General features: G+C 34.4%; 1 protein-coding gene across 1 annotated transcript in view; it reads left to right on the top strand.

Moving 5' to 3' along the window:
• LOC148274490 (monocarboxylate transporter 12-like) overlaps window positions 1-18849 on the top strand; it is a 52862-nt gene extending 34013 nt beyond the window's left edge. Inside the window, exons 11-18 of the mRNA XM_088237042.1 lie at window positions 1059-1231; window positions 2735-2913; window positions 6987-7151; window positions 10119-10261; window positions 11181-11286; window positions 12717-12790; window positions 15538-15684; window positions 16615-18849. Coding sequence (XP_088093168.1) covers window positions 1059-1231; window positions 2735-2913; window positions 6987-7151; window positions 10119-10261; window positions 11181-11286; window positions 12717-12790; window positions 15538-15684; window positions 16615-16727 — 1100 coding nt within the window. The 3' untranslated portion in view covers window positions 16728-18849. The remainder of the gene's footprint in view (window positions 1-1058; window positions 1232-2734; window positions 2914-6986; window positions 7152-10118; window positions 10262-11180; window positions 11287-12716; window positions 12791-15537; window positions 15685-16614) is intronic.
• The last annotated feature ends 245 nt before the right edge of the window (window positions 18850-19094 follow it).

The raw sequence follows: 19094 nt of genomic DNA on the forward strand, positions 1-19094 counted from the left end.
TTTGTTAACCATGGAGTTGATACAGTGCTTTATTTATGTAGTTTTTTATTGCTTAGTTCTAGGCATGAACACTTGACAAACTTACTACTATGCTCTATTTTTTATAAATTTATTGATATCATTCTAACTTTGCTAGAATTCCTCTCGTCCATGCGCTTTGTAGCTGCACGGTGATTGGTTATCTAGCTTTCATATACCAACTTAAAAATACCTAAATTTTATAAATGGGGTCTAGAATTCCAATCATCTATGCGCTTAGTAGCTGCAAGACGTGTTGTAATCTTACTCCTTTTTATTATTCATATTATTTTTATTTTTTTTTAGTATCATTAATACACTAAATTTATTTGTCAATTTTTAAAATGTGTAAATGGGGGCTAAATTTCTAACTGTCTATGCGCTCTGTAGCTGCAAGACGTCCTGTAATCTAGCTCCTATCTGTTATAATTTTTTATTGATCTTAATTGAAAACGAGGAACTAGAATCCCAACCGTCCATGCGCTTTGTAGCTGCAAGACGTACTGGGATATTTATTAATTGTACAGCGCCCTTGAGGTGATTTTCACAAAAATGGCGCTATATAAATTATCCAACTATATATATATATATATTTAAAAGTTGTACCTATCTCTCTTTACACTTTCCATCTTTAGAAGAACAACATGACAAAAAGACGCTTTTAGCTCTGTAATATGTCGGACGTAATACAATATTTTTAATCAGTTTTAGAATAAAAAAGGGTATTATTCTTTGGTTTATTTTACATTGATAAAGAAGTGTGGTGAACCCTTTTGTTGAAATAAAATGTTTAGTTTGACTTGCCGAGCAGAGAGAGCAAAAAGCTAACTGAACCGAAACCGACACGGGACGAGGAGAATAACAAACATTGGAAGTTGGGAGCATAGATAATGTAGAACTATTAGTTGGGAGATTACAGGTTGGGTAGGATAGGTGGATCTTCATCCACTGGCGGTCCATCCAGCCGCAAACCACTCAATCCCACCGACCACTCGCGCAACCAGTATGATTGAAAAATAATGTATTATTTTCTGTTACAGATGGCGTGAAATTGGAAAATAGATTACAGACGCTATTTTTAAATGAAATGTTGATAAATAAAAAGAATTCGCTGATGTCATCAGAATCTAGTAAACTGCATGACGAGGACTTGAAGATAATGGCCCACAGAAATAATCTCATTTGCGAAATTTATCACCCGAGTCTCCTAGAGGTAAAAATTTTTTTATTTGAAATTCTTCAGTGACACATGTTTTTAAGTCAAGCTGGAGCCAGAAAGAGTAAAGAAAGAAAATGCTTCTCCTCTGTGTTGCAACAAATTTAGATTTAAATAACTCCCTAGAAGGGAAATCCAGCCAGTCTGCAAACATTTAGACATACCCAAAACATTCATCATCATCATCATTCCCTACCACGCCCAGTGTAATCGCGGCGTATCTTGATCATTTTTGTTCCATGAGGTAAGATGATCAGTCTTACGCTTCAGGTGCCAGTCCAGGGACTATGAAATATTCTAGTGTAAAAACACTCTTTAAAATAAATAATAATTACTACCTCAAGACAAGAGCTGGTCAATCTTAGTTCTGTGTTTTTTTTTGGGTTTCGAATTAAATGTCAAGGTCACGTCGAAACCTGGCTGGCGGTTAAAAAATGACTAAATTCGCGTTGAGCATGAGTTAAGTGTCAAAATTTTAAAATGCTCGGGGTAAAACGCGGGCTGACTTTTCTTAATAAACACATATTCTTGTATTTTCTCCATGGATTATGGTACTAAAGTAGTGATTTTGCATCATTTTGATTTGAGCGCGACGAGGCCTCTTAGCCAATCGCATGAGGAGATAAAGCGAAAAACCAACCCTTATTTAGAATATATAAATTTATAAATAAACGTGGAATAAACCTATATCATCATCATCATCATCATTCCATTTCCGCACACAATGGTGCTCAGGGCACTGCATTGGCACACCAATCGCAGCGTATCTTGATCATTTTTGTCACATAAAGGTAAGATAATCAGTCTTACGCTCCAGGTGCCAGTCCAGGGACAATGAAGTATTCTAGTGTGAAAACATTCTTTAAATAAATATTTTATGTCAACCTTGTCGGGAATCGAACCCGAGACCTCTTGCATGGTAGGCAAACGTGCTGATTATACTACGAGGCCGTCAAAACTTTGATGTACTAAAAAATATTTTTACAAAAACTAACTAATTTGAACGACGTCACCAGTTCATACGCATCAACCAATGATAAGAAAGTTGTGGGAGATTTCCGGTTTACGGTAAGACAACGGACCAATTGGCAGAATTGACCGAGAAGAAGCGAGAGCGAATTTGAGACGTCACATTTGGAGTTATTTCTGAAATACAAAACTTTAAAAAATCATAGCGCTAATAAAACGGTATTTAAAAACCAAGATGAAGAGCATTTTTTTAGACACTTTTGTCATTGGCTGGTTTAAACTAGCCAATGACAAATCATAAGCCCTGTGGATGCCTGGACTTCAATATTACCTTCTCTAAAATGTTCTTCATCTTGGTTGTAATATGTAGTATGTAATATAAGCAGTTGAATCCAGTCCTTGTCTACAAAAATTTGGACAAACTCAAAATATTGTCGAAATTAAAAAAAAATAATTTTTTCTTAGTTATCAAAAATTTTAACAAATAAAAAAACCTCTGAACATCCTCATCATGATGCTCTTCCTCAACAGGTGACGAAGCCCTCGCAGAATAGGCGGGATTCTGTGGACTCCGAAGAGATGAACGACGTCCTGGGGGAAGCTAAGCGGTGGAACACCAGGTCCAGTGGCCGGCTGCACAGTGTGGAGGATCTTAGTACGGACTCCACTTGTGTTTACAAGTCCCGTTGCAGACACCGGCCAATATCAAGGTTCCAATGATGGCGTTTTATCAAATTATTAAAATCATAACACATTTATTTATTTGTTTGACAAATTGTAGTCTGCGTTGCTTTACGAGCTTTTTAACTCGTCACGTTGCCAATGCAGACTGTAGATATAAGTTATTTATTTATTTAACTTTTTGTACATAATGTTATTTGTACATTGGCGGGCTTATTGCCAAATGGCAATTTCTTCCAACCAACCAATAAAATAAAAGTTTTATTTTTATAATTCAAGTTACAGAACATATTCAATAGAATAATAAAATAAAAAGATTAAAAAGTTAAAAATATATAAAAATAGAAATAAACGTATTTGTTTATAAATTACCTTAAATCAAAACTATTACTCAATGGGAAAAAGGAAAAAAAGCGGAAAGAGGAAAAGGGAAAGGAGGAGAGATTAAGGAAGAGAAAGGAGATGTTTCTTCAGACGTGATTTAAACAGAGATAATGTAGTAACATCTTTGATGGTGGATGGGAGATGATTCCACAGTCGAGCCGCATGGACACTATATGAGTTAGAGAAGAAAGAGGAATTGTGTATGGGTATTAAGAGAGTGCCTTGAGAATGAGAACGAAGAGGTAAACCATGAACTGATAAGCGTTGAAATTTTTCACACAGGTATATAGGAGCTTTAGGACTATGAAGTACATTGAACAGAAGTGAGAGGGAGTGATAGTCTCTCCGCTGTCTAATTTTGAGCCATTTCAGTTGCCTACGATAATCAGAAATGTGGTCATATTTCCGTAGACCAAAAATGTACCTTATGCATGTATTCTGATGTCGAAGTTTATCGAGTCGCTCACAGCTTAAATCAGTCATGGAAACATCAGCGTAATCTAGAATGGGTAGTAGTAATGCTTGTACAAGGGTGCATTTAGTATTAATGGGTAAGAATTTTTGCAACCTTCTAAGTGAGTGTAGACTGAAAAATATTTTGCGGCTTAATTCATTAGTATGAGCTCGCCAGCAGAGATGTTCATCCATTAGTACTCCTAGATTTTTTACGGATTTCCTGTACTGAATATTGGTACCATTGACAATAAGAGGATTAAGTGAAGGTATGTCTAGCTTACTAAGCAATCTTTGACTACCTGCAAACATAATTTGTGTTTTAGACGGGTTTATTAGTAAACCATACTCTTTTGTCCATGTTGACACGCAATTTAGTGTATTAGACATCGATTCTATTGCTTCGCTGGCTAAGTTAGAAGTTAATGAAAAGAAAGCAAATAACTGCCGATATGTACAGAAAAATAGATTTATATTATCTGCAGAAGCCGTATTTAGCAAGCGACTTGCCCTATCAATGGGTGAAATCTTCTGAATCTGAAAAAAATAAATATTTTATTAAGTTTTTACATTTTTTTTTAATATTTTTTTTTTGCACCACAACAGGCCAGGAGTTCTAATTACAGTGGTGAATTACATCACAGAGCACCCAGGCTTGAGAAAAATCACATTTTAATTTTTGTGTCCTCACCGGGAATCGAGCCCGGAACCTTCCGTGCGTGGGTCAAGCGTCTTGACCACCACACCACGAAGGCCGCCGAAGTCAAGGAATAACCCGCTAAGCCTCTATTTCAGAGGCTTGTCAGCAGGCGGGAAAGAGGGGACATGGAAGGAGGTGATAAAAAATTCACCACAACACCCAGACCGATTGAGAAAAAATCTGTCATGGATTTTTTTCTTGCAACGGGCGGGAGTCGAACCTGCGACGCCAATTTCACAGTCGGCCGTCTGACCAACTGCGCCACGACGCACAAAAAGGATTTGGAAAACAGTGGACTTAGGAACCAAAGTCATTATTTCGATTTTTTTTTAATTGTTTGTTGTAGAAAATTTAATTTGTTACAATATTTGTAATGTTCAATTTTTCGTTATTTTGAGTCTAACACGGTTTAAAAAAATATAAACGAAAAAAATGTATTAAGTAAGATTGAATATATATTTTTTCTCGATGCGTTTTAAATTGTTAGCAACAAAACCATTTGTTTATTAACGTTTGTAATTAGTTATTTATGCTCATATTTTTTTCTTTCATATACACTTGCAACCTTGGCGTTAAATCGCAGTTGAATTTTCAACATACATTTTTTTCGTTTGTATTTTTTTAAACCATGTTAGACTCAAAATAACGAAAAATTGAAAATCACAAATATTGTAACCAATCAAATTTTCTACAACGAGCATTTTTTTAAAAATCGAAATAATGACTTTGGTTCCTATGTCCACTGTTTTTCAAATCCGGACCACTGTGCGACGCGCGACGCCTGTCATTAGTGCGCGTGCTTCTGGGTGTGTAAAACAGTGCGTGAGATCTCGCTCTAATTAAATTAATTATGGATAACTTATATAGCGCCATTTTCGTAATAAAATACCTCAAGGGCGCTTTACATGGTGATTCTATTGTTCTATTGTTGTTCTATTGTTGTGTGGTGGTTCTCTAGTATAATTATAGGGAATATACAAACTTATCGCCGAACATACAAAATATTTTTAACGTTAAAATGAAAATACCCTTTTAAGTGATTCTCTGAGCCTCGATTATGAACGCTATCTTCATCTGTATATATCGAGGCGGTATACTTAACGTCTGTGCTATCTGTATCTACCTCGGTATGTTCTTTGTACTTGCCGTATCCACATCATACGATCGAAACAAGCCAATGGAATGAGCGCAAATAATTAGTCCACGTTCCTTACGTCATTAACATTTAAAATAATTCACATACATCAACAATATTTTGAAATTGTCCAAATTTTTGTAGACAAGGACAGGATTCAACTCCCCGGGGAGCTGTTTATATTAACATACTACAACAGAGATGAAGAACATTTAAGAAAAGATAATATAGAAGTCTAGGCGTCTACAGGGCTTATGACCACTTACAATGTAAAGTGGCCACTTAAACCAGCCATTGACAGGTCGGTCATAAGCCCTGTAGATGCCTAGACTTCTATATTACCTTCTCCTTAATGTTCTTCATCTCTGCTGTAGTATGTTAATATAAACAGCTCCCCGGGGAGTTGAATCCAGTCCTTGTCTAAAAAAATTTGGACAAACTCAGAATATTGTTGATAAATTACCTGGTCCATGAAGAAGTATAGAAATTGAAAAAAATAATATTTAAAAAAAAAAATATTTTAAAATAAATATTACCTTCTCTTAAATGTTCTTCATGTCTGTTGTAATATTTATTTATTTAATTTTACAATACGCCCAAGGGGCATTTCAAAAAAAATATACAGGTAAGTACAAACATAGTGCGTAAAAATTTAAAAGATAAACAGCGCTTTTTTGTATACATTTAGAAACAATAAGAAGCATACTGCCATGCAAAATAAAAAGTGAAACTTTACATAGTAAAAAAGAAAAAAAATAATAAATGGATATAATAAAAGTAATTCAATTAAAAAGCAAATTGTAAATAACTTGTAAAGAATTCAAACGAAAAAATAAATACATTTTCATATACTTATAAGTATAAAAAAATGGTATCAACAAATAATGAAAATTAGTTAACAGTAAGTATATATATGAAAATAATATAATATACGGTACACAAAAATGTTTGATAAATTAATATCAGAAAGAGATAAGATAATAATAATACACATCAAAAACAGAGAAAGAATTGTATGAAAAAGAAAGTTTTATTACGACATTAATAATTTGTTTCAAACAGTGCATTTAAGAACGTTTTAAAATTGATAATTGTCGTATTAAAAATGTCTATTTCACAAGTAAATTTGTTGGCTAAGGAACGTAAACGCGGAATTGGAGAGTGTCGTGCATAGTTAGTACCCACGTATGTACTCGTAGTTGCAAACAACTCCGTACTTCTAGTGACTCGATTAGGTATTTTGAAGTTAATGAGATTCAGGAGTTCACAACAATCGAGCTCCGAATTTAAAATTTTAAATAAAAAAAGGAGGTCATTTATTTTTATGTTAATATAAACAGCTCCCCAGGGAGTTGAATCCAGTTCTTGTCTACAAAAATTTGGACATACTCAAAATTTTGTTGTTACTAAAATGCGCTTTATTATTTTAGGTCTCTTTATATAAAACCACCCCTGGATTTAGTCCAGACTCTCCCAAACAAGTTGTCAAATAATTCTTCAGAAGGGGGTGGAAGTAACAGTATGGATGTCGAACGGGTTGACGGAGATTTAGTACTAGGGGATGCCAAAAGGACTTGCTACGACAGAATAACGAGGCAAGTATATTTATCAACTCCCTCAAAGGACTGTGGTAAGTAATTTCCTTGTGCTCGGTGATGCGACACCGTATTTATTTATTTATTAACGGACATTGTCCATGTAAACAATTTATAAGGTTTAAATATTACAATAAAAGAATAGTTTAAAACATTTTAAAAAAAAAGAAAGAAGCATTGACAAACATAAGGGACATCGAGACAAGATCTGGACTATTTATTTAGTGCTCGTTTAAATCCTTGTAAACTTAAACCAAAAACGTCCAGATCTAGTCTTGAGTTAACAATACGACAAAGGCGGGTCATTGGAGAATTTAGGCTATATTTATTTATTGTTGATAACTTATATAGCGCCATTTTCGTAATAAAATACCTCAAGGGCGCTTTACATGGTGATTCTATTGTTAAGTTAATTAAATTGAAGCTTTTAAATTTGTAATTTAATTAAAATAATTTATTTTGTTGTCACGTGCTGCGGATTTATTCAAATGATTTAGAGAACAAGTGGGTTTTAAGTTTTTTCCGAAACATCACTTCACTTTCACAGCCTCGCACCTCTGCTGGGAGAGCATTCCATGCCATAGGGCCTGCGACCGCAAATGCGCGCTCACCAAATTTAGTGCGCTGTTTGCGTAGAGGTATAATAACTTTTCCTCTCGCCGTAGACGTAGCTGATCTAAGCGTGAGACGCCTGTCAGCTAGTTCATCTGGAATGCATAGTTCCCTTAGGTATAGTTTGTTCTATGCTGATCGACGAACAGTACTTCATTGTTTCTCAATCTACGAGTCGGAATATTGAATTTTACTTGTCCCAGTAATGATGGAACATCGATTATACCATTTAGTATGCCGAACATATGTATGGAGTCAATATTAGTTCTACGTTTTTGTAGACTAGAAATATTTAACATTGACTCTATTTCAGCATAAGAATAATTATCTCTCTCTAGTCCGAGCATCCACGCTATTTTTCGAAGCGAGCGATGTTGGACTGATTCAATGTGATTTATGCGATTGACATAGAATGGAGACCAGCCCACAATTCTAGGAGGCATATTCTAGAAGAGGTCGAACAGTTGAGCAACAAAGAGTTTTGATTGTACGGACATTAGTAAAATCAGAGGATATTCTGTTAATGAAGCCAAGTAATTTCAGTGATTTATTTACTGTAGTGTACCGCAAGCAAAAGACGGAATATTCTAAGTTCAGACATTAACCTAGCCGGACCGAAGGGGGGATTTGAATCCCCCATAGACCGATTGGTCAATTTCATTTTATGTACAAAAGCATTCGGCAAACTACAAAGATAAATTAAATACACAAATGAGGAAAATACGCGTACGCCAAAACATGAATAAATTATTGCACGGTTAAAAACACTTCCAATGTTTTATTCTCCTGACGCCATATACAAGTGGGCGCTGGGGTCGTTTGGTCCCCCCGTTCGGATCATGAATAATTTTTTAATGAGGGAAAGGGTTAAAAAAAACATGCAGACACATTATTTAATAATTCCTTTTTTATATTTCATAAAAATAAAAATATAAACATATTACAACCGAGATGGAGAACATTTTAGACAACATGATGTAGAAGTCTGGGCAATTACAAGGCTTATGACATGTCATTGGTTGGTTTAAGTGGCCACTTTACACACTGTGTAACATTCGCCATTCTACCCATATTTGAACATCTATATTCCTTCAATTCTTTCATCTGTTGATGTTTGTGAAGTTAAAGAGCTGAAACCTTTATTTATGCGGGTGAGATTCACCTAATTGAATTATTTCACCTACATACTAGGCAACGCCTGAATTATTTTTTTAAAAGTTCTATATTTCTTCATGGACTAGGTGAATTTATCAACAATATTTTGAGTTCGTCCAAATTTTTGTAGACGAGGACTTGATGAAAGAATTGAAGGAATAAAGATGTTCAAATATGGACGGAATGGTGAATTAACATAACCACAGTGTGTAAAGTGGTCAATTAAACCAGCCTCAGACAGGTCATAAGCCCTGTAGATGCCTAGACTTCTATATTACCTTGTCTTCAGCTCTGTTGTAATATGTTGATATTAACAGTTCCCCAGGGAGTTGAATCCAGTCCTTGTCTACAACAATTTTGACAAACTCAAAATATTGTTGATAAAAATATGATTGTATTTTACCTTTCTCATCATCACCATCATCACAATTTCATGTCCGCTTCCTAGTTGGAGTATATGGTATCCACAAAGAGCTTCCGTGCATCTCTATCGGCTGCCAGCTCCTGTGCGTCCTCCCAGGTCGGGTTTTCGTCCCGAAGTTCTGATATAAACTGCCGACGATCAGTCAGCAGTGGACGTCCAGGACGTCGAGAACCTGATAACTTGTAAAGTAGGCAAGCGTGGTTAAGAGTCTCAGGAGGCATACGCAGTATATGGCCGAGCCGACCGTATCAATCGGCTAGTGTCTCGGACTCACGGACCAAAGGTCCGTGGTTCGAATCCCACTCTACCCCAATTTGATTCCATTTTCTAATAGTGAGTTTTTTACAACTCGTTGAAAATGGCCCTCAAAATTAAATATTTGGGTAAATCATAAGAACGCAAATATTTCTTTTATAAAAAAAACAAAAAAAAAATCACCTCCGCTGCGTCCGTTCTCTTATTACTTCGTTCCTAACACCAAAGATTCTTCTGAGACACCTTTTCCTAAAACTCAGTATTTTGCTGCTTTGGGCCGTAGAGGAGAACAGGCGTTATAAAGGCGGCATTTTGTTTTCACCGAGTAAATAGTTCCCTTTCTTTTTTTACAAATAAAAAAATCATATCCTCTATGAGGCCAAGAGCCCCGTGTTTAGTCAATGGAGATATGTTGCATCTGATGTTACACTGTAGTGCCCAATGAACCATCGTTGAGAATGAGGGTATGATCATTGATCATGTTGGTGATGGTGAAATTAACTGTCTTTTTTTTTTTTCAGATATTTAGATGTGTCTCTTCTTCAGGACACACGATTTTTACTACTTACGGCCTCAGTTGTGCTGATGTCTACTGGATCGCCGTATCTTCTATATTATCTGCCTGCTCACACGCTGATGATTGGACATTCTAAAGCCGAAGCAGGTAAAAATATAAAAAAAAGACGTTGCAACAGGTTATCTTCAACACAGAACTGTGTTCTTCATCAGCACGGACACAAAAAACATAAAGTGCCTTTGAAGAATACAGTTCTGGGTGTCAAATAAAACCGGAACCCTGGTTGAGTGGTTTTGACTCGATCGTAACTCTCAGGAAATCGAGTGGAGAGTAATTTATATCCAAATTTGTTGCAACAGAGAAGGAAAACATTTTCGAGGAGGGAATATAAAGGTCTAGGCATTTACAGGTTGTTTTCCCTTTCTGTTGCTACAATTTTAAATATCATCAAATTTTGAGTTTGTCCAATTTTTTGTAGACAAGGAATGGATTCAACTCCCAGGGGAGCTGTTCATATTAACATATTAAATCAGAGATGAAGAACATTTTAGAGTAACATTCACCATTCTGCCCATATTTGAACATCTATATTCTCTCAATTCTTCCATCCAGTCCTTGTCTACAAAAATTTGGACCAACTTAAAATATTGTTGATACATTCACCTGGTCCATGAAGAAGTATAGTAATTTAAAAAAAATTACATTTTGATGCCTTGCCTAGTATGTAGGTGAAATAATTCAATTAGACGAATCTCACCCGCATAAATAAAGGTTTCAGCTTTTTAACTTCACAAACATCAACAGATACAAGAATTGAAGGAATTTAGATGTTTAAATATGAGCAGAATGGTGAACGTTACACAGTGTGTAAAGTGGCCACTCAAACCAGCCAGTGACAAGTTATAAGCCCCGTAGATGCCCAGACTTCCATATTACCTTCTTAAAAATGTTCTTCATCTCTGTAGTAATATGTTAAATTTAAAAATGGTTAAATATGTTTATTTAAATAAATAGGGGAACAAAATAGAGTAAAAAATGGTTGAAAATAATGCTTATATGATTCTAGGGAGCTTGGTAGCAATTAGCGCTGTAATGGACTTGTGTGGACGACTCCTGCTTGGCTGGTTGGCAGATCTTCACATATTTGACAGGAAAAAAGCCTATTTATTAAGGTACTTTACTAATATGATAACTTTTCTAACTTTTGTGGAAGCGATGATAGTCCGAGAAATTAAGGATTTACTCCAATTTTAGACTAAATAAAATAAAGAGGTTTTTAAAAAAAACAATGTATATTTGTTAGCGGTCAGGCCCTGAAATATCTTTTATTGTTTTATATCTGGAATGACAAAGAATCTTAATTATATGCGTGATATATTACCTATAACTATAGGGGTCCCTCAGGGGTCAATATTAGGCCCCCTATTGTATTTATTGTATATTGATAACCTTAGACATTCAAATTTATCCGAGGGGTATTTCGTATCATCATTCCATATCCGCTTCCTAGCTGGAGCATATGATATCCACAAAGAACCTCCACGCATCTCTGTCTTCCCAAGTCAGGTTCTCGTCCCAAAGTTCTGACACGAAGTGCCGACGAACAGTCAGCAGTGGACGTCCAGGACGTGACAACCTGATGAATCGTAAAGTAGGCAAGCGTGGTTAAGGCTCTCAGGAGGCATCCGCAGTATATGGCCAAGCCAACCGTATCGCCTCCGCTTGACGATAGTTGTTAGCGGAATTTGCTGCATCAGTTATTTTATTACCTCATTCCGCACAAAGTCAAGCAACCCACCGCACACCCAAAATTCTTCTGAGACACCTTTTCTCAAAACTCAGAATTTTGCTATTTTGGGCCCAGTGAGGTGCCACGATTCGCATCCGTAGAGGAAAATAGGTGTTATGCAGGCGTTATATAGGCTGCATTTGGTTTTCACGGAGTAAATATCCAATTTTCAGACAGCCTTTATACTATTAAATGTGGCGCCTGCTATTTCTAGCCGCACTCCCAGTTCTTTTTGAAAGCTGCTATTTTCCGTAACATACATATACTAGCAAGTATTTGAAACTCTAGACCTTTTCGATGACTTGGTTTGACAGAGTCAGGGGATTTTGGGCATCAAGGCATGAAGTGTTACATAGTACATTGGTTTTTGCAATGTTGAATTTTTAACCCATACATGCGGAGTACCTATTTAGTCTGCAGTGGCCTGAAGACCCCTGACCGAATCGCCAATTATAACCACATCATTGGCATACTCTGGGTCGCAGAGTTTTCGGGAGGAGGAGATGGATACTCCTTGATCTAGTGGAATTTACTCTCTTAAGATGAAGTCCATGAGGACTATAAAAAAGAACGGTGCAAGCACGCAACCTTGGCGAACTCCGGTGGTGACGAGTGATATTTGATGTTATTCCATCGACTTTTATAAATGGCATATATCCCCTTATACCATACTTTTGCCGACAGGGAATATTTTGTACAAAAAAAAATATAAAATTTAATGTAATATGTATTGTAAAGCGGTGTATTTTGTCCTAAATAAATAAAGCTATCTTTCCATCTATATGTTTTTCTAAAACGGTACTTCTATTTCAGTGTTTTTGTCGCTGGGGCTTCTGTGTTGACCCTCCCTTTTGTAACGTCTTGGTGGATCATGGCCATTGCATCAGGTAATACTATTTTAGTTATAATTCTGTAATGAAGAAGTCCGAAGTGATCCAAACATGACGATAGATCGTCTAGTAAAATTAGAATAATATTTGTAGACGCTGAAGCCGACATTGTTTCCAGCATATTCGCATATTTTTTCCTATTCATTTTACCCTCCTCGGCAGGGTCGTCTTCTGAAGTTTGTGCGATTTTTGTGGCGTAAAATGTGGCAACCAGGAACTTGTAAAATAAAAAGTTTTCTTACACGCGGTAAACATTAGACCATTTAATTGTACGGCCGAGTTTTTCCAAAATATATTAATAAATATATTATAAGAATGTCAATACAACAAGGAAGTACAATGAGTGCCTAAGGGATTAAAAAAAAAAATTCATTCATTTTTTCCATTACAAACAATGATAAATAATAAAAATAATGTGACCTCACTTCGGGTTACCCGTGCCGAGGACACTTAACAAAATTTTGAGAAATAAATAAGGAATAATTAAAAAAAAATATATATTTATAGATGACGACAACCATGAAGTTTCGCATAAATAAATTGTCTATGTTTTTATGAATGTATGTATGTGTATGCGTATGGGTGTATGTACGTATGTGTGTATGTACATGTGTATATATGTGTATATTTATATATATGTGTGTATATATGTGTATGTCTGTATGTATATGAATCAAAATGTGTATCCGAAAAAGTTTATATTTTGTTTGTCTGTGCTCTATATTAATTTGTTAACTATTATAATATATTAAAATGTAATTGCCTAGCTTGGAACGGGGTATGTACCCTTGTTAGCCGGGCAAAGTGAACATGGAATTGTATTTTGATAAAGAGTGTGAATAAATAAATAAATAAATAAAAAAATAAAATAAAAAATAACAAAATTTTGAGACAATTTTAAACATGATGTATTTACATTTATATTTAATTTACGTATACCTATATTATTTATAATACAGTAAAACCTCGTTTTTACGTTCCTCGATTTTTGTTCAGGACCCATTTTTCTTCATACATTCTTATACAAATATTCCCCCCAATTAACGTTTTTTACATTTTTCATAACCCCGGTTTTACGCTTAAAAAATTTCGGAATTCATTTGATGTGTCAAAAAGGCCAAAATTATGTCATTTGAATTATGCCGCGGCCCGCGCGCCACCGCGTGTGCCACGCGAATGAAGAATAAAAACAGGTAAACAACTAATAAAGGGTAAATTATTGTCTTAACATAAATTCAAAGCAGGTGCAGTGTAATTGAGTCTTTTGTTTAAGTGTCTTCCTTTAGGGTTAGTCTTAGTTTTCATTTGAACAAAAACGTCATATTGACTTGTACAAATCATGATGCGCAGTTGACAAACGTTTAAAACATAACTATAGAAATATTTAAAGTTATAAAAAAGATGGTTTAAAAAGCCGCGAACTATATGACAGTTGTTTTTAGTGATGCCATAGAAAAAAAAGTTATACCGTGTAAAAAAAAAATCCAAAACTTAGGGAAAAATATATTTGGTGTTATTTTATGCAAATACAAAATTCTATTTTCGTTTTTTTACTCATAAAATAATTTTAACATGCTGTTTTTGAATCATATAAAAAACAGATTACATAATATTGTTTGAAAAATATAAAAATATTTTTAGTGAAATCATTGAAAATGGGCGAAAAAAATATTGTCAACTTCCACATATCACCGTTTTGACAATTCTTCTGGAAGTATATGTACACTATAGTGTACCAAATAATTTGTTTTTTGATTTTTTTCCTATTTTTTCCATACATTTTTCATTTCCTCACTTTAGCGTTTTCCTCAGTTTTACACTTTTTTCTAGCTCCCTTTAAAAACGTAAAAAGGGGGTTTTGCTGTATTTTAAAACTCACAATAAAAGAACAAACACTAATTTATATTATTAATATTTAAAGCATTGACTTTGAGGTCAAACATTTTTCTAAATGTTTTTAAATATTTGTATATAACCACTTACCGACTTTTCTATGTCTACCGGTTTCAAGACGTACCCGTCTCTTCGTCAGGACACCAACTAAACCAACATGCAAACCAACATGCAAAACCCACTATACACCTTCACCATAGTTGTTGCACAAAAATATAAAACCAACACGACATGCATTTTAATAAGCACATGCACTGATTCGGACAAACATGCACTGATAAAATTATACAAATATTCTGTTGTTTGAGAATTAATGAAAAAAGTAGAGGGGATGAAAGGAGGGGGTAAGCTTAATTTATACTATACGTTTGTGGAGCAAAATTCAAATATGTGATTGCGCAGCAGGATTATACGTCACGAAACGTAAATATTTTGATTGGTGCAAAGGTTTTCACGGTCACTGTTATCGATTTGTTTCTTTTTTGGGTGATACCGTGTGTGTTGGATTTGTTCCGATATTTCGGCTACCATTGCAGGAGCTAAGCCATCTTCAGGGTAAACTGAGTGTTCACTCAGTTTCCTCAGGCTCCTGCAATAATAGCCGAAACGTCGGAACAAATCCAACAGACACGGTATCACCCAAAAAAGAAACAAATTGATAAATATTTTGACATTTAATATTTGGTGTTCACAGATGTTGCATTGCGCTCGCGAATACAATAAACAACCATGGTGAGAAATTGTTATCACGTCGCTTATTAGCACGTCGATAGTTATTTGTGATTGAGCTACTGACGATAAAACTTCTTTTATTTCAAAGTAGAGATGATTTTTAATATATTTTTTTGTAGGTTCTTATGGATTGTGTCTTGGATGCTGGTTCCTATTGGTTCCTGTACTGCTAACGGATCTCTTTGGAAGGGAAAGAATCAGCTCGAGCTATGGCCTTGTCCGTCTATTTCAAAGCATTGGAGCGATATCAGTTCCACCTCTAGCAGGTAATATAATCTTTGACAGCTAAATTATTACTATACGGGCAATGACGAGTACCGTTCTGTTTGTGAAATAGATTCTATTTCACACACAGAACTGTATTGTATTCTTTATGAATAATAGGGGTCCTGATTCTATTCTATTCCATTCAGGGATTTTGTTTCTATTCTCCATAAAAACATTTTTTTTTTTTTTTTTTTTTTCACATTTTTTAAAAAAATTTTTATTATATTGAAAACATATTATACATAATTATATACAATATTCCCAAGGAGTTTTTAAAAAAAAAACTCATTTAGGGACATACAGATAATATTTTTTTTAGAGACGTTTTTAAATTTTAAACTATAATATTATTTAACAAAAGCAGAAAAATTAAAATTATGATATACTACAAATTAAAAAGGGTATGAAAAATACTTGAAAATAACAGAATAAACAGAATACTAGGCATGGAAATAAATTCAAAATAATGTTTACATTATGCAATCTGGGAAAGAAAATTGAAAAAGTTAAAAAATTACATGGATGTATATATACATACTGAACTAGTACAAAATAAAATCATTTTTTTTAATTAACAAAATATGCGCACACCCAATACAGGTTAATTTTTTTTATCAAAAACGTTGAAAAAATTGAAATTATGTATACAAGCCAAAAAAAGTATATAAAAAGAAAAAAACACAAATAACATTTAAATAGTATTAAAAATTACATATACAAGCAAAAACGGTGAAATATTAAAAGGTATATGTTCAAGATGCGCATTCTCTATAAACTAACATTATTTATTCAAAGTACTTCTGGAAAAAATAATTCTTCAAAAATATTCTTCATTAATAATTATTTAACAATAATAGGGGCCCAAAGTAAAAACCCTGTGTTACACCTGTTGTAAAAACAATGATTTTTTACTTGATATTTTGTTTCAGGGTATATCAGAGATGTCACTGGAGGATATAGTTTATGCTTCTACTGTATGGGGTCTTGTATGGTTATGGGTGCATTGCCTATGCTGTTGGTAGTCTCAAGACCATCACGCTAAATGTTTTCATTGTTACATATTAAAGTGTTATGAAAAAACCATTGAATATTGTTAATAGGATTTTATTAAAGAATTAGGAATGATAAAGATAGTAGGTTCTCAAAAATACTCTAAAAACAATGATTTTTAAAGCATTGAAAAAATTATCCTTGATAGCAAAATTTGTGATGTTTTTGGGTAGCCTGAATGTCGACACAATGAGGAAATTTAGTGACAGTATTTACGACTGTAATATGTAAACATTTGAACGACTCGTATGCGAATGGAGGATTCAAACTGAGCATACAGAGAATTAAAAATTCCGTGCGTTAATGCCATTTTAATTTTGCTTCACGATCCAAGATATCCACGATTCCGTGCCTTCATTTTTTATTCTGTCTCTTAGACATACACCTAGCATCTATCTTTCCATGAATCGTTGCATTCACTTTAATTTCTGGCTACTTTACTGTGTTACAGACATGGTTTCTAGTCCATATGCCGTCACCGGCAATATACGCCATTCATAGACTTGTCTTTTTAAGCATACGGGGACTCGTTTTAAAAAAAAAAAAACATTATATCTTCCACAAAATAACAAAACCTAAATTTAGACTATTTTTTACACAAATGACATCATTTTTACCATACGTATTTCATCATCCATTCATTCTACATGTTCCACATCTTTTGGAACATCGTTTCTTGCAGTTATGAGAGGATGATGGGTTTTCTTTATCGCCTTTGAAACAAAAAAGCACTGCTTGGTACAAGTCACTAAATTTATTCATTGTGAGGACATTCTGCATACGAATAAAACAAGCCAAAATTGAACCCAATTTATGCAAAATTGAAACAAATTATACGAATATTTCATATATCTGTGGATATTATAAAGAATGGTAGACTTTGAATGCACTTAAACACGAGTTAGGTCTAAAATTATTGGCTATATCTTCAAACAAATATCTGACTGCTGTTCTAGTCAAGATAATTTAAAAAATAAGAACGCAGAACCTAATGTGAGGAATTGGTTCAAAAGTGGTCGAGCTAATGACTTCTTTAATCAAAATTTACATTAAACTATACCTTATAAATCCTGAGAATTTTACAATTCAACCAGGCGAATGAATTTTACAATTTCATATGTTATGAGTCTATGGAGATTGTGTTCATTTGTAGATGTAAGAAATACTTAAAATTAGCTAAAACTGTTTTCTTAAATAAAATCAGAAATGTGAAATAGGCTGCTGATATTTAACAAGTGATTTTTTGTTTCACGGATATCATAAAGCGCTATTTTAGGGGTGCTTGACAAAAGTGAATCTATGTTTTATGCATATAATTTTAAGAAAAAGTGGTATTTAAACTGTAAGTGGTGACGCGAGAGAGAGGCACGAAATATATTTTCTCGATGGCTTAGAGAGCGCATGAACTGATCCAAGATGGTCCAACAAGGTCAGCCAACACACACATAATTAAGGACGTTTACTGCCACTTAATATACAATGGAAGTTGACTCACCCGTGTTGAAGTGTTCCCCCTTGCTCCACCAGATATTAAATGCGGGAATGATGCGGATGTTGGGTTCTTTCTTATTCTGCTTTGTGCATCAGTCTTGTTGGATATTGGATGCTGTGATGATAATAATGCTGACACTTCGCGGTAACTTTATAAAGCAAGACAGCGGTACGAATGTTATTTGTTGTTAGTTTTTCATGCGGATCACAGAAGACTTCATTTGTTTGAAGAAAAAATACAGCTGTCAGTTTTATTTGAATATGGAATTTGTGAATTGTTGCAATGCGGTAGGTACTGCCAGGCTGCTCAGGTTCCTACTTCTCAAAGAAAAGCCGACAGCCAAAACATATAAATGGCAGTAAACATTCACGCGTAACCAGTAAGAGTGACGAGAATTTTGTTTTTAAACCGCAGAAAAGCTCCGGTTCAAAATAATTTGTTTTGGGATATTACAGGGATTCAATTAGAACCCCTACTATTAGTTATTTAATAAGTTCATAAAAATCGTTCAATTTTACATTTAATACTTGAGTAGTGATAAAGATCGACAGTTTTAATTTATTATTAAAATTTTAGTTGTGGTGAAAAATAAAAATGGTCGAAAATTAATTGTTGGAAAAAATTTCAATAGGAGCAGAAAAAAATGTAATAAAACCGTAGTTAATTGTATGTAAATGTATGAATATGTAAATGGAGTGTAGAATTTCAACCGTAAATGCGCTCCGTAGCCGCAAGACGTGTTGTAATCTATCCCCCATCTGTTATTGAAATCGATCATAGTTGGAAACAAGGAACTAGAATCCCAACCGTTTATGTGCTCTGTAACTGCAAGGCGTGTTGGGATATTAAATTAACTATACAGAGTCA

Source organism: Micrasema longulum, unplaced genomic scaffold, assembly GCF_059751315.1.
Source record: "Micrasema longulum isolate JH-2025_06_02 unplaced genomic scaffold, ASM5975131v1 h1tg001641l, whole genome shotgun sequence".
NCBI lineage: Eukaryota > Metazoa > Arthropoda > Insecta > Trichoptera > Brachycentridae > Micrasema > Micrasema longulum.